The sequence below is a fragment of the Gymnodraco acuticeps genome, unplaced genomic scaffold (assembly GCF_902827175.1).
Source record: "Gymnodraco acuticeps unplaced genomic scaffold, fGymAcu1.1, whole genome shotgun sequence".
Classification (NCBI taxonomy): Eukaryota; Metazoa; Chordata; class Actinopteri; order Perciformes; family Bathydraconidae; genus Gymnodraco; species Gymnodraco acuticeps.
The window spans coordinates 1,464,807-1,480,109 of NW_022989974.1; the positions used below are offsets into that span (position 1 = coordinate 1,464,807).

Consider the following 15,303-nt stretch of genomic DNA (forward strand, 5'->3'; position numbering starts at 1 on the left):
GATATCACGATTATTAAAAACGATTATCCATTTACTTTGAAAACATCCATTTATTGAAAAAAAACATTTGAACAGTATGTTTTGAACAGTTGATTACCCTGAACTTTAAGTATAATTCAACTGAGAAACCAAAAAAAAAAAAAAATTAAAATAAATAATCGTTTTATTTCGAATTATGTTGTTTACATAATCGTTGCAAGCTAAAATCGTAATTGCGATTTAAAATGCGATTAATTGAGCAGCCCTACCTGAAGCTGCTCCTATTTTCCTTGAAGCATTACTTGCATCACAAATTATTTAAATTTGGCAGAGCAGACATATTGTTTATGAGTAAGGTGCGTTAATGGAAACTCATGCCACATCATAAAACTATGATAACTGTCAGCCTTCATGCAGTGTCATGCTAAGTGACCTTTATGCCGTTCTTTTGACTAAAACCAACATTGACTCATAACGGTCAACGCTTAATTTCCTTACTCTTATTCGTTCAATCAAATGTTCTCTGAGATAAGAGAACAATGCAGTTGGCTTTGCTCTGTTTCCACGAACACACCTGAACCTGATTGTGCAGCTACGTGGTGAGTAAGCCATATAACAGGTTGTTAAGCCTTTGTCACTATTATACATCTGTGTGACCCATCACCATAGACACAAATCCACTGAAGAGCCATAACCCAAGTGAAACAAATATTATCCCTTTGTGAGTCAATCATGATACATTGTTGGTTGTAAGTGCTTCCCAAACTTGCTAGTGCACGTTAAGCCCTTCTAATGGAAAGTGAAGAACTTTGCTTCATGTGGCCTCTTCTTTATTGTCTTATTAATTCATTTACTCCCCTATTTGTTTCTAAATATGCCCTCTATTATTGAGGCTTTGGAAAATCCTTGTCCTAGTATTGTACTGTATAAGTAGATGTAATAATCGCTCTACTTATTTTGGCTGGCACTCTCCTCATTCCTGAGCTGTCAACTGTCTACTCAGATTGTACATGATGTGAAGCACGTCATGCTCATGCACGATGTCTCGCTTCATGGCTGAATCATAGTGACTGGAATCCTTATTAACAAACCACTTAAAGCATCGCTGCATAACCTGAGAGCTAAAATGCCGACATTCTTCTTTGTACTATCTGTCGCTGCAATCATTTCGCAAACAATTCTCACTACAGATGTTAATATAATAAACCATTACAAGTCTTTGTTCACTTTTGAAATCACTTTAGTCTGTTTACCATCCCTCCACTATAGCTCAATACTGAATCACAAGGGAACCTTGTACCAGAAGTCGAAGACTTTAGAAAGTATCTGGACAGACAGTTGAAGCATCACATGAGCTTCAGAAACGTTTTGAAATCCCTTTTTGCAGAAACGAGGACTGTGGATGTCTCCCGTCACTTACATTGAAAGCTCATTAGGAAATCTTCTTTTACTGGCCCGTCTGAACATGAACGATAACGGCAATAAAACAAGCTTTATTGCCAATATGATTACCAGACCATTATCCAAAGACAGACGGGAAAAATTGAGAGCCCATCCTAAAAGAACAATAATGTCTAATTTATCAAAAATAAATGATAACTAGTTTATTCATTCATTTAAATAATGACACAATTGCACATAGCTAGTTATGTTTAATATATCTCAGTGACAGTGAGAGCACATTTAACATCTTAACTACAAGAGCCATTACATTATGAGGATAATGTAGCTATCAGTTGTAATTTGTGGCCTTCATTTATCACGCTAATGGAAAAAATGTACATTAATAGTTGTTGCTTGGATGTTTGCAAACCAATTTTGTGAATGATTAAAGCTTTATCTCATGTTACCGGCTGTAGGATGTCAGTATTCGTATTTGAATAATTGTAAAGAAGAGACAGCGGTAACACACATTTCATCATTTTGTCCCATTCTTAAATGTTCTCCTTTACTTTTCAGGTTCTACCTCAGCCTGAGTCTCTGTGAAAGTTACCGGTCACAAGGGGACTGTGAGGCCCAGGTCCCGCCCTCGTCCTCTTCCTCATGCCATGCCGAAGAGCGACACTTGGCCAGGCGGTGTTGCCATGGAACCCATGGAGTAATTTGGACAGTGCTGGGAGCCTCGACAGTGTAATCAGCATGAACTCTGGCTATGTGAGTGCTGCAGTACATCTCATCCCAGCCTTCTGTCCCAATGACCCTGTCTCTTATCTGCTCTTTGTGTAACACATGGACACACTTTACTGCGACACGTCTCCTCTCGTCCATCTGAATAAACATTACATTTATACACGCTTCTGCAATTTATTGGAGTGGTGAAATAAGGAACTGGGACTTTTTTCAATTAATTTGTTCAAACAGTTTAAAAATACAAGTACAATCATCAGACATAATGGAAAAATGTGGCGCAGTACACCCAGAAAAAGCTGTACAAAACTTGAGAGTCGGGTGCCAAGACATTAAAGTGCCCTATTGTGCTTATTTTATGGTTGATATTTGTATTGTGTGCCTCTACTGTGACATGTTTACATGCCTTAATGGTCATTACGTGTCTTTAATTATCTCATACTGCCTGCTGCAGCACTTCTTTTCACCCTCTTTCTGAAACCAGAGCCCAGACTGCTCTGATTGATTAGCTGGCCAGCTCTGTTATGATTTGTCAACTGCTTAGAGGTGTCTATGTATATATATATATAATATTAATAGAATTGGAGAGAGTTAAAGGTGGGGTAGGTAATTTTGGAGAAACCGGCTCGAGTGCGCTAGAATTTGAAAATACACAACCGGAACAAATCTGCCACTTCCTTACAGAGCCCCTCCTCCAACACACACGGACGCACACATGACCAATGAGGGCACGAGATCAGTTTGTGCCCCGATGGGAGGCTGACAGGCAGGTAGGCCATCCAGTTATTTTAGCCGGGCCGGCTCAAATGATTGGTCGTGCTTTGTACAGTACCACGGCTTCCACAGATGACGTTTTTTTATGGATTTTTTGTCAAAGCACTTCAGATATTCATTGCTATCGGGATGTTAAGAGCATTCCATGGAATATAACTAAAAGCGTATCTCGAGCCGGTTTCTCAAACTTACCTACCCCACCTTTTAATGTATTACACAGCAACATTACATTGTGCATCAGGCTCTAATAACTTCTGGATGGTTTATTACAGTATCTATGAGAAGGTCAAATAAGAGGAAGTTAATGTGTTGGAGGTGATGTACACTCATGTTGGTTCAGGCAGGGTGTCAGTGAGAGCTTCTCTATAGATAACTAGAGGGGAGTTTTTTTTAATGCCGTTCACAAGCACCTACTGTCACCTGAAATGAATTCCCCTGACAGGCCAATATAAAATAAAAGATGGCCAAGTATAGAACAGGACAAAAGTGGTGCAATTAGTCATCCCTTTGCAGCAGCTTGACCACTAAACCACTTTGACCTTTTGTCCCTGTACTGTCTCTCATGGCGGTGGTAAGGGTTGAAGGGAGGACAGAGATTGCTGAAGATTTGAGAAACTGCTCCGGGTTTAAATGCATTTATTTTGTCTGCAGAGTGAAGACAGTATGGAGCATTTAACAGCAGAAGAAAGAGCGTGTATCATGTATCTGGAGGAAACAATTGAAGCGTTGGAGGTCCAGGAGGACAGCGGCTTTTCAAACGATGAACCAGAAGCTGGATTACAGGCAGATAATACAAGTCACATGAGAGTAAATGGTATGTTCATATCAAGAAAAAAACAATATTTGGACAAAATGCTAATTGAAAGCTAATGAACTTGCTGATTTTGTAATTATATTTTTGTATCTTGATGGTTGATTACACTCTAAGTTGCTTTGGATAAAAGCATCAGCTAAATGAAATATAATGTGAACACTAAATTACAATCAATAACTGCAGTATGTGTCTGTTTCTTACTTAGACATTTCCAGTTTCAACACTGATGAGTTTGGAGGAGCTTTAACCAACGGAGACAAAGCGGGGCATCACATTTTACAAACTCCAGAACCAGCGTCCTCTCCTGCATTCGACAGGAAAGATCTGAACACATCCATGAACCTCATGACTCAACTCAACCCTCCAGACACAGAATCAGTTACTGATAGCAACATTCACAGTGAGTTGTGCATATCCACGGATGAGGATGGTACACTAAAGATTGTCCCAGGTGACAGTCTTTCCCCCGGTCCGTCCACTGGGGCCCCTGAGACAGATGCGGGTGTGATCCCTCCTCCCTCAGCCTTCATGGATGAGCCCTTTAAGCCTCCACAGCCACAGAAAGTGAACTACCTTCCTCCACCTGCAGGAATACACAACCACCAGCCAGGAGGAACTGTTGACTTGGAGGAGCTAGGTCGAAGAGCCACTGAGAAGAGGTCTTCACAGAGGTCGCCTGTGAACAAGGAGCCTCCAAACAAGGAGCCTCCAAACAGTCCTCCAGAGCTGAGTCTACCAGCCGTCAGCTCGGGTCCCCCGTTAAGTCTTCCCCCGTTAAGTCTTCCCCCGTTAAGTCCTTCCCTGTTAAGTCTTCCCCCGTTAAGTCCTCCCCTGTTAAGTCTTCCCCCATTAAGTCCTCCCCCTGAGGCCGCTGAGCCCAGAAGTCCCCCTGCTGTGGCCCCTAGGCCCAAGAAGCTTCCTTCCAACATTATTCTCAAATCACACAAAACTGGCTATGACGGCAGCTCTGGAGCTTCGGTGTCCACTAACAGTGACCGGCATTTGTCCGACCCCCAGAAGGTCCGCATTGAGGCCCTACGGAAGCTCGGCCTGCTGCCTGCTGAGGCAGATTCAGGCCCTGCCCTGAGTCCTTTACTTTCTCCCAGAACCAGAAAGTCATGGGCAGCTCCTCCTTCTCCAATCATCTCAACAGCTCCAAATACACCACCCTTGACTCCATCTTACATCCGAGTCCACAGCCCACTTCCTGCCTCCGCTCCTCTCCAGTCTCCTGCAGCTGAGCCGACAGCAGCTCCTTCTACAGCTGCTGAGGTCCTCCTAGTGCCTGATGCTTTCAGCGATTCACTCGAGCCTCCTCCGTCGGATAATATACTCTCTGCTGTCAACACGCCCCCTCGTACCCCTCCTGCCCTGGTAAAGCATCTAACCCCACCAAAAGCCTTCAAGTCCGCCTCCCTGGAGCGTTCTTTACCTGGCCTAAGCAGCTATATGGCGAGCCAAGAATCCAACAAGGCGGGAGGGGATCAGAGGAGCCCCAGTCAGCTACGTAACAATCGTCCTCGTCCCGCCTCTCTGGGGAGTGGGAAAGAGTTCATTGCTGCTCAGGGAAATGGTTTGCATCCAGGCCGTGTCATCAGCAAAGAGCCGGACTTACAGAGGTCCCTGCAGGCCCACAATGCCTTTCAGCACACCGGAAGCTCTCAGAAGCTTCCTCGATCGCAAGGCATCAGCGTGCTGATCTGCCCGAGGTCAGAAAACGAAGAAGACCGCCGTGACGCTCTGAAGAAGCTGGGGCTGATCAGGGACTGAGGCATCCATTTTCACACTTACTTACTAACTGCCATGGTATCCCTCAGATCATATATTTAAAGGAACATACCAGAGATTCATACATGATTGATGATCTTAGCCACATAGTTATGCTCTTTCATTTTTACTTCATCATGCACGAGACTGACTCGCATGTCTTGCATTCATTGGCCGCACCTACTATTATTGGACAGCCTTATGTACAGTATTTTATTTCTCATAAAACTGCCAATCAAGACCTTTTTTAATACACAATGACTTACTGTAGCTGTGGTTTTGTAAATTAAAAATACTGTTCATTTTAAAAAGGGATTGAGTAATCTGTGATTTTAATATGTTTCTTGTAATCTACATGTATAAACGTACGTCTGTCACATGTTGTTCTTTACAGTGACACCACTGTTAGAGGTTAGTTCCTCTCTTTGTTCTCCTTTTAGATACTCTCGAAGGTCACCTTTCTTCACTTTCACTTCCTAAAATTCTTCAGATTTTTGCTTTGTTGACGACAGGAGCTAGCTAATTAGCTAATAGCTAATAGCTAATATTTAGGTGTTTGTGTGTTTAACATGAGCTGCATTGACCCTGTATGGCTCAGTGCAGCGTGTCAAAGCAAAGGAAAATACCTTGGCGTAACTCAAAGCACGTAATAGGCCGGCGGCCACTAGGTGATAAGAATTTGAAACACGCCGTTTTTGTGGTTGCTTAGTGACACACATGGAAAAACGTATGAGCTTGTTACACAGCGGATTTATGTGGTGTCAAATGTTGACCCCAAAACTTTTATTAGGTGCACATGTTATATATTTTTTTAACATACACTGTCCTTTCATTGCCTTCAAGTCACAAATGTACTTAATTTACATTTCTAATATATCATTTTCCTCTGGTGGCACGTAAAGAATTGGCCCTCATAAGTCATGTGAAATCTCAAACAGACTCTGGCGCAGCTTTATCTGATAGAGAGAGAACTGGTACAACCTGTTTTCCGCCTCCAAGTTTAGACTTATGCAACACCTTTGCTGCTCTTGGTGGCACATTTACAAGCAGGCAGTACGTCTGGAAATAATTGTATCGCTGCTGCAGGCTTTCAGAGATAAATAGATTTGCTCTATTCTCTAACACGGTGTTAAGGTCACCTACTGCTGTGAAAATTAAGCTCAATTTAAAAGTCAACTCTGAATAGGTATTTACATCATGAGACAACTGCACTATGGAGTTTGTAGAGAAACCGGCAAAAGTGTTTGAATCAACACATTTTGTCCATTATAGGACCAGAATATTGACCTTTCGGACAATGTTGAAGGCCTGCCACATCGACATGATACCAGTATTTTGCCAGTGCAGCAGTGAAGCATTCTTATATTTCTAGTTGGTGCCATTCAAGCTACACTTACACTTAGGTGTGGTGTCTCCAAGTGCCAAGTGCACAGTCTTTGTTGTCTTAACCACACCCTGGATTTCTTCCCAACATGTATTTTATTACGTATTTAAGTTTGTATAATCTACAAACAGAATATTTTCATAAATGTATCTGTTTATTTTTTGTTTATACCATTTTGCTAAGGAAGATAATACCTGAACTTCCAGAGGAAACTTTTAACAAGAGCCACGTGAAAAGGGATTTGAATACTGTTTTCAATATTTTCAAATGAGCATATTTTTGCAATAAAGATGAATGAAACACTATAAGACACCTTAAACTAGAATAATAATTTGTGTGTATGATTTGTATTTGTTTAAGTTAGTAAGGATCTCTTTCACTGTAAAGAGGAAGCAGTTGCGTGCTATCGAACCAACACAGGCTGCTTTGTGCTGCTGCTCTGAGGCCTGTGAGCTATCTTCACTTTCCACCTGCGCTCTGTTGTCCTGCTGCCAGCAGACCTGACTGACAAGGACTCAGTGGAAGTTCCTGTCACTTTCACTGTTAACCTCATTGACTCATAGATCAGCTGTTTTGAATAACATACCAGATATCACTTTGCATACCAACGTGTAAAAAAATTGGGATCTGATATTAGGGAATAAAGTTACTCATAAGCCTTAAATACACACGATGCAGAAGTGATATATTATAGCCAGGGTTGGGTAGAATTGGATTACATGTTATCAGGATTAAATAGTAAGATTACAAAAGAAATAAGTAACTTTAATCAACCTGAATGCCATTAATAAAAATGTGCATGCAGATCATGGTGACAATGCCAAGGATTATTTGATGGCATTTTAGGAAGTGTCTAACAGAAATGTTCTCCATGTAGTCGTCGGGAAAAAATGACACATACAAAACAGCATCCCACATGTTGTAGAATACACACAATAGGCCTAACCCTTAAATGTGTACAATGTGTTTTGGTAAGTAACTGTAAATTCTGCTAAATGTGCAAAATGCTTTTTATTTCTATTGTAATATGTTTGGAGGTAATTATAAAGAAAATAAGTTGTTTTGGTATGAGGTAAATCTGTATTAAGTGCAATATTAGATTTTTTCAAATGTTCAGTTTAAAAAAAAAAGAAATTCTTGAAATCCAATTAGGTACATTACTCACAAACTGACTGCATTGTAAAGTAATCTGACCCAACCCTGATTATATCAAACAACCTGCTAACAACTGGTTGATTAAGTAGAGTAGAACTTTTTTGTTTGAATGCCTTTTACAAATAGCATTGGCTACGTGTTAATGTTTCTAACCCCTCAGTGAGAGCTGCTGGATTTATTATTCCAGGTCGTCACACGGGGGCCGCAGAGGGAAATACCACCATGAGGTGAGAGGGACAGGTGCGTGCTGCTGCTCTATCGAACTCTTTCCCCTGTCAATATGTGCCCTAACCTTCACCATAACCTTAACCAATTATTTATTCTACTTCCATCGATAATCTAATCTGAACCCTAACCGGGTTAAGGAGACGCTACCTGAAGGAGAATGTCACTGCAACACACGTGTTGGTTCAAAACAGGAAGTTACTTGTAGTAGTTTGGCCCACTAAATTGGCCTGCTGATAAACACGAGCAGCTGTGGGATAAAAAGCAATGGATGTGAAACACAGCTCATGGATTGCATATAAGGTATATATTCAGTTTCATACAATAAGTAATTACAGTTATTACAGTGATATAAGTTATTACTGTATTACAGTGATAGTTGTTAGAACAACAATGGATGCATTTAAACAAGAAACAGCTAATTGTCACTTCGGCATGTATGCTATACTGCCAATTTCCTCAAAAATGTAAACAAATGCGTATGTAAATAATTGGGCTCAAGTTGTTGACCATTGCCAATACACTGAATGCAACTGCGGTCAAGCCAGCCTCCACTTGGGAAAACACAGTCAAGCCAGCCCGCACGTGATATTGGGGTGCGTGAATATTAGAAGCATTACGGTAAAATCCCAGCGCTTACTCGGTCAATAACAAAAGCACCTATAAAAACAAACCAAACATATTAAATTAAGAAATATGTACTATATAATGTGATCAATAATTATTTAAAACAAACTACGTATAACTACCACGAGTAAATGTAAAATGTAAGGAGTTTCAAAATAAAAGTCCTTTGAAATCTCATATTGAAATCTCATATATGAGCTATCAGCCCTGTGTTTAGATAAGAATAAAACGAAATCTCTCCCTGATCCAAGACTCATCTCACTGCAGGGTGATAGAAGGACACCCCATCTACTCACCCAGAAAAAATCAGGACATTCTGATGTGGAGTTTCAAAATAAAAGACCTTTGAAATCCCATATATGAGCTATCAGCCCCGTGTTTAGATAAGAATAAAACGAAATCTCTCCCTGATCCAAGACTCATCTCACTGCAGGGTGATAGAAGGACACCCCATCTACTCACCCAGAAAAAATCAGGACATTCTGATGTGGAGTTTCAAAATAAAATACCTTTGAAATCCCATATATGAGCTATCAGCCCCGTGTTTAGATAAGAATAAAACAAAATCTCTCCCTGATCCAAGACTCATCTCACTGCAGGGTGATAGAAGGACACCCCATCTACTCACCCAGAAAAAATCAGGACATTCTGATGTGGAGTTTCAAAATAAAAGACCTTTGAAATCCCATATATGAGCTATCAGCCCCGTGTTTAGATAAGAATACAACGAAATCTCTCCCTGATCCAAGACTCATCTCACTGCAGGGTGATAGAAGGACACCCCATCTACTCACCCAGAAAAAATCAGGACATTCTGATGTGGAGTTTCAAAATAAAAGACCTTTGAAATCCCATATATGAGCTATCAGCCCCGTGTTTAGATAAGAATACAACGAAATCTCTCCCTGATCCAAGACTCATCTCACTGCAGGGTGATAGAAGGACACCCCATCTACTCACCCAGAAAAAATCAGGACATTCTGATGTGGAGTTTCAAAATAAAAGACCTTTGAAATCCCATATATGAGCTATCAGCCCCGTGTTTAGATAAGAATACAACGAAATCTCTCCCTGATCCAAGACTCATCTCACTGCAGGGTGATAGAAGGACACCCCATCTACTCACCCAGAAAAAATCAGGACATTCTGATGTTGAGTTTCAAAATGGATGGATGGATGGATGGATGGATGGATGGATACTTTATTCATCCCAAGTTGGGAAATTGGGTTGTCACAGCAGCATGGACTCATTGTACAGAATCAAAATAATCTTTAAATAGAAGAAAACAAAGAAATAGAATAAATCTGAGCTTCTATAGGCTAAGACTGTCGGGGGACGCATTGCTTCTTCCTTCTTTCTTTGTGTCTATATCTACGCCGGGATCCTGAGTCGAGGCTGATCCTATTGCTGTGGTCCTGTGTCCTGGATCCTCTATCCTGAGTTCTGGATTGAGCCCTGGACTGAGCCCTGGACTTCGAGTCGTGGCTGAACCTGTCTCTGCGGACCTGCCTGACTCTCATCATACTACTTCCCTGATGGCTCCCACAGGATTGTCGACATCCTTGTGGATTCATCTTCTTATTATAGACACCTACGCTGTAAATGTATTATCTCTTCAATTTAAACACGGCATCTATTGCACGTCTGTCCGTCCTGGGAGAGGGATCCCTCCTCTGTTGCTCTCCCTGAGGTTTCTCCCATGTTCCCCTTTAAACTGTGAGGTTTTTCTCTGGAAGTTTTTCCTTGTATGTGATGGTCTAAGGACAAAGGGTGTCTTTTTCTCATACTGACATTCTGTATAAACTGTGCTGTTGTATTTTTTGTTGAGTGTCTTTATTCTAAAGTATTTTTACTGTATGTACAGCTCTTTGGCTCGACCAAAAATCCTTTTAAAAATGTGCTATATAAATAGAACTTGAATTTATTTTATTTTATTTGAACAAATATAGAGTAAAATAGAAGAGAAATAAAGGTTAAAGCAATAGTATCCATATTCACTGTACAATTTAAGTATCTACATCTAATTGCACACTATAGAACAGACAAGAATACATTTGAAATTCTCAAAATTATGCACTGCATGCACGATGTAAGTATGTAGCAGATGGATCAAACTAAGTTTGGTGCTGGGAGTTATCTGCTCTGCCAGGGATGAAGAGTTGTAGAGGGTTATTGCTTCAGAAATGTTTTTCTTTTTATAGTTATGTACACATGACAAATAAATAAAGCCTTTGAATTTTTGAAAAAAGTGGGTGTGGAGTCTCTCCAGTTCCTAGAATGCACTATCTTCCATGAGCTGAAACTAACATAAAATTAATATTAATGGATGCCAAGCATAGACTGTTTTTCCTAAGCCACTCCGCCTTATGTCCTATACCATTAGATAGATTTGTAGGGGCACTGACATGATATGTTCACTTCCTATTCTTAAATACACTTGCAACAAATCTATGTTTCTTTGATACAAAACACTTAAGTACAACTGTATACATCAAATGAATTGTTAAGCCTTCTTCATTGCCTATTTTGCCTTGCATTGTGCCTTTTAGATAGCTATTTTTTTTTCTTTTATTATCCTGAATTTTGAATCAATTTTGTCCTCAATATCTGCCTCCCTTGTTTTAACACTGTGTTTGGGTCCTACCTTACCTTTTTATTTTTGAAACTATATATCAGAATGTCCTGATTTTTTCTGGGTGAGTAGATGGGGTGTCCTTCTATCACCCTGCAGTGAGATGAGTCTTGGATCAGGGAGAGATTTCGTTTTATTCTTATCTAAACACAGGGCTGATAGCTCATATATGGGATTTCAAAGGTCTTTTATTTTGAAACTCCACATCAGAATGTCCTGATTTTTTCTGGGTGAGTAGATGGGGTGTCCTTCTATCACCCTGCAGTGAGATGAGTCTTGGATCAGGGAGAGATTTCGTTTTATTCTTATCTAAACACAGGGCTGATAGCTCATATATGGGATTTCAAAGGTCTTTTATTTTGAAACTCCACATCAGAATGTCCTGATTTTTTCTGGGTGAGTAGATGGGGTGTCCTTCTATCACCCTGCAGTGAGATGAGTCTTGGATCAGGGAGAGATTTCGTTTTATTCTTATCTAAACACAAGGCTGATAGCTCATATATGGGATTTCAAAGGTATTTTATTTTGAAACTCCACATCAGAATGTCCTGATTTTTTCTGGGTGAGTAGATGGGGTGTCCTTCTATCACCCTGCAGTGAGATGAGTCTTGGATCAGGGAGAGATTTCGTTTTATTCTTATCTAAACACAGGGCTGATAGCTCATATATGAGATTTCAATATGAGATTTCAAAGGACTTTTATTTTGAAACTCCTTACATTTTACATTTACTCGTGGTAGTTATACGTAGTTTGTTTTAAATAATTATTGATCACATTATATAGTACATATTTCTTAATTTAATATGTTTGGTTTGTTTTTATAGGTGTTTTTGTTATTGACCAAGTAAGCGCTGGGATTTTACCGTAATGCTTCTAATATTCGCGCACCCCAATATCACGTGCGGGCTGGCTTGACTGTGTTTTCCCAAGTGGAGGCTGGCTTGACCGCAGTGAATGCATGGCATTATACTACCTGTTGAGTGTTGACAGGCCTGAAATAATTCGGTCTGGTCCAAAATGTTGTAACCCACTCCAAATGAAGCAAGGCAAAGAATAATATTACGAGTTACAGAAATTCCTTGTCCATTGATATACTGTAGGTTTGCAGTATCCAGTTTTGAAATCCACAGTTCTACAGAAACAGCTCGACCACTAGAGGGCAGTCTAGATGCATGTGTCCATAGCAGAAAAAAAACACAAATGCTGGAATCAGACTTCCCCACTGTGATGAGAGAGTTCATATGATGAGCAGCTTTCAATAATGTGCATTCAAGACAATTCTCACATCACATGCTGATGGGAAGACTGCCTTTAGATTCAACTGCTAACACTGAGAACACTGATGAATTTAAACACCTCTAGCCTACTTCTGCATATCACAACACAAAGGGATCCAACAATTGTGGAAAGTGAAACTAGAAAAGTGGAAATCAGTGCACTATACATGACGCTGTGATTTTACATTTTACTGTTTAGTTACAATCTTTTAAATGTGATTCTCTATCTATGGTCTTGGGAGTCTTTTATCACACTCATTTGTATCACTTTTTTAATGTTGTATGAAGTCATAACAGCTGATTATGTGTTGTAGATTTGCAAGTTTTTTAATTCAGTTATTCATTATAATCTGTTATGGTAATCGTATCATCGTCCCGTTACTTGAAAAGCGTAACAAATGTAGCTCTCCCCTTCAAATTGTTAAAGGGAACACTTTTGGCGTTTATTTTACTGCCAAACAAGCCACGATAAAAAAAAGCTAAAGCAATGACTTTAACTCCATATTCATTGTATTTACTTCATATTTACAAGTCTGCTTTATCCTCAGTCATTCGTTCAATAGTTAAATTGAATTTAGTTCAGCTGTTGATTCTTAAAACGTCTCATAAAATGGGTTTCTTTTTGGAGAAATAGGAATTGTAGCATTTACGATTTTTCTTATTTACTTTACAGACCTACTCCGTTATTTTTTACAGTTATTTTCTATAGTACTTATAAGGTTAAACAATGGTTGAACCAGCGTGGCTGAGTGCTCAGTTTTGTCCACAGCTGCAGTTTTTCAGAAGAAAATCACAGTATCTTGTTCCCTTCAGAGGAAATGATTCAGGGCAGCAAAGAGGCAATTTTCCCCTGTCAGTATGTGCCCTAACCTTCTCCATAACCTTGGCCAATTATTTATTCTACTTCTATCGATATTTTAATCTAAACCCTAACCACAGGGAAAGGAGAAGCTACCTGAAGGAGAGTGTCACTGCGACACATGTGTTGTTTCAAAACAGGAAGTTACCTGTACAGGAAGTTATTTTCTCTACTACTTATAAGGTTAAACAATGGTTGAACCAGCGTGGTGCTCAGTTTTGTCCACAGCTGCAGTTTTTCAGAAGAAAATCGCTGTGTCTTGTTCCCTTCAGAGGAAATTATTCAGGGCAGAGTATTAGCAAAGAGGCCATGTGGGCGATTTAAAAGGTTTTACTCATCAAAGTGTCACAATGACCCCTAAACACAATTGTCACTTGTGTGGAGTTTAAAGTACCTGACATGGGTTGAATGGGATCTAAAATTTGGTGTTTGACTAGTCAAACGTGTAATATTTGGTCTTTTATGACACACATAGGCTGAACCTCCACAATGGAGACACTCCCTGGGTAGTTGGAGCAGGTGGGTGTAGCTGCTGCACTATCAGGCTAGACAGTGAGCTCATGGGACTTCCCCAGCGCCCTGGTCCTGTTCTGTACTTACCTACCTACATGATGTGTGTGTCTGAAAGAGGCCGCCAGGAGCCTTGTCCTTTTCTTCACATATGCGTTGATCATAGGGGATTAGTGGAGACAAAGTGGCACAGAGCCACTGCTGAGTGTGCTGGGGTTTAAGCATGCCCGGCCCAGTTCTGTGTCATCCAAAAAGTTTGCTTAAAATATAGGGGTATTATCTCTCGTGTGAGTGTGTGTGTGTGTGTGTGTGTGTGTGTGTGTGTGTGTGTGTGTGTGTGTGTGTGTGTGTGTGTGTGTGTGTGTTTGTTAAGCGGTAGGCGCTGTTGTACAATTAAGTTGTATGATGATTGACACTTTGAATAATTCAGGCTCATCACAAAGGATTAAACGTATAACAATGTCTCCCTTTCTGCTTCATCTTATCTTGATGAGTCCACTTGATTACAATGTACAGTACGCACACACACCAAATAGAGTATTCGCACAGGCCTGTATCCCCTCCAGCACCCACATGCTCACTCATGCAGCTAACAATGCTGTCCGTATCTTGTCTTCCTTCCTGCTGCAGCAGCATTAAGTCTCAGGTAATATGAATTGGAGCGTAGAAAAACAAGCCCTCATAACCCATAGCCCGAGGGTGCTGCACTGATAACGCTCATTAGAAGGTTTCAACTCTTCTGACATTTCCAGTGCTGTGATGTTTCAAATGCAACTTGAAAAGCCTCTCGAGATGGTGCAGTTGTGTTTATCCAAGATGCTGCAAAAGTAGTCTTTGAAAAAAGCCTTTCAGTTGGTTAGAGTGTGTGTGACACCTTCATTTCTTCCGTCTTGATAACTGCGTTTCCTTTTTCCTTCCCTCTCCCTCTCTTGCTCCCTGTTAGTGCCAGTGACTAAGGCTGTGGTCAGAAGGCATTCCTGGGGCAAGCCCACAGCGTTCGCCTGGATGCTTGTACTAAAGTGTGGAACTCAGCAAGCCACTCTGCTCCCCTGTGGTGCTGGCATGGTGAGTACCAAGAGATCCTGCTGAGCCTGCGGTGGTGTTGGTAACCTCGCATATGAGGCCCGTGCAGAGTGGAAAAAGACGGGAAGAAAGAGGAAAATCCTCTGAG

At 40.6% G+C, this 15,303-nt stretch overlaps 1 protein-coding gene across 1 annotated transcript; it reads left to right on the plus strand.

The window, feature by feature from the left end:
• Positions 1 to 1,969: 1,969 nt before the first annotated feature.
• LOC117542970 (specifically androgen-regulated gene protein) lies at positions 1,970 to 7,157 on the plus strand. Its single transcript, XM_034210867.1, is given in 4 exon segments — positions 1,970 to 2,075; positions 2,077 to 2,133; positions 3,532 to 3,694; positions 3,900 to 7,157. Coding segments are annotated over 4 exon segments (1,833 nt in total). The 5' UTR covers positions 1,970 to 2,027; the 3' UTR covers positions 5,465 to 7,157.
• Positions 7,158 to 15,303: the final 8,146 nt, after the last annotated feature.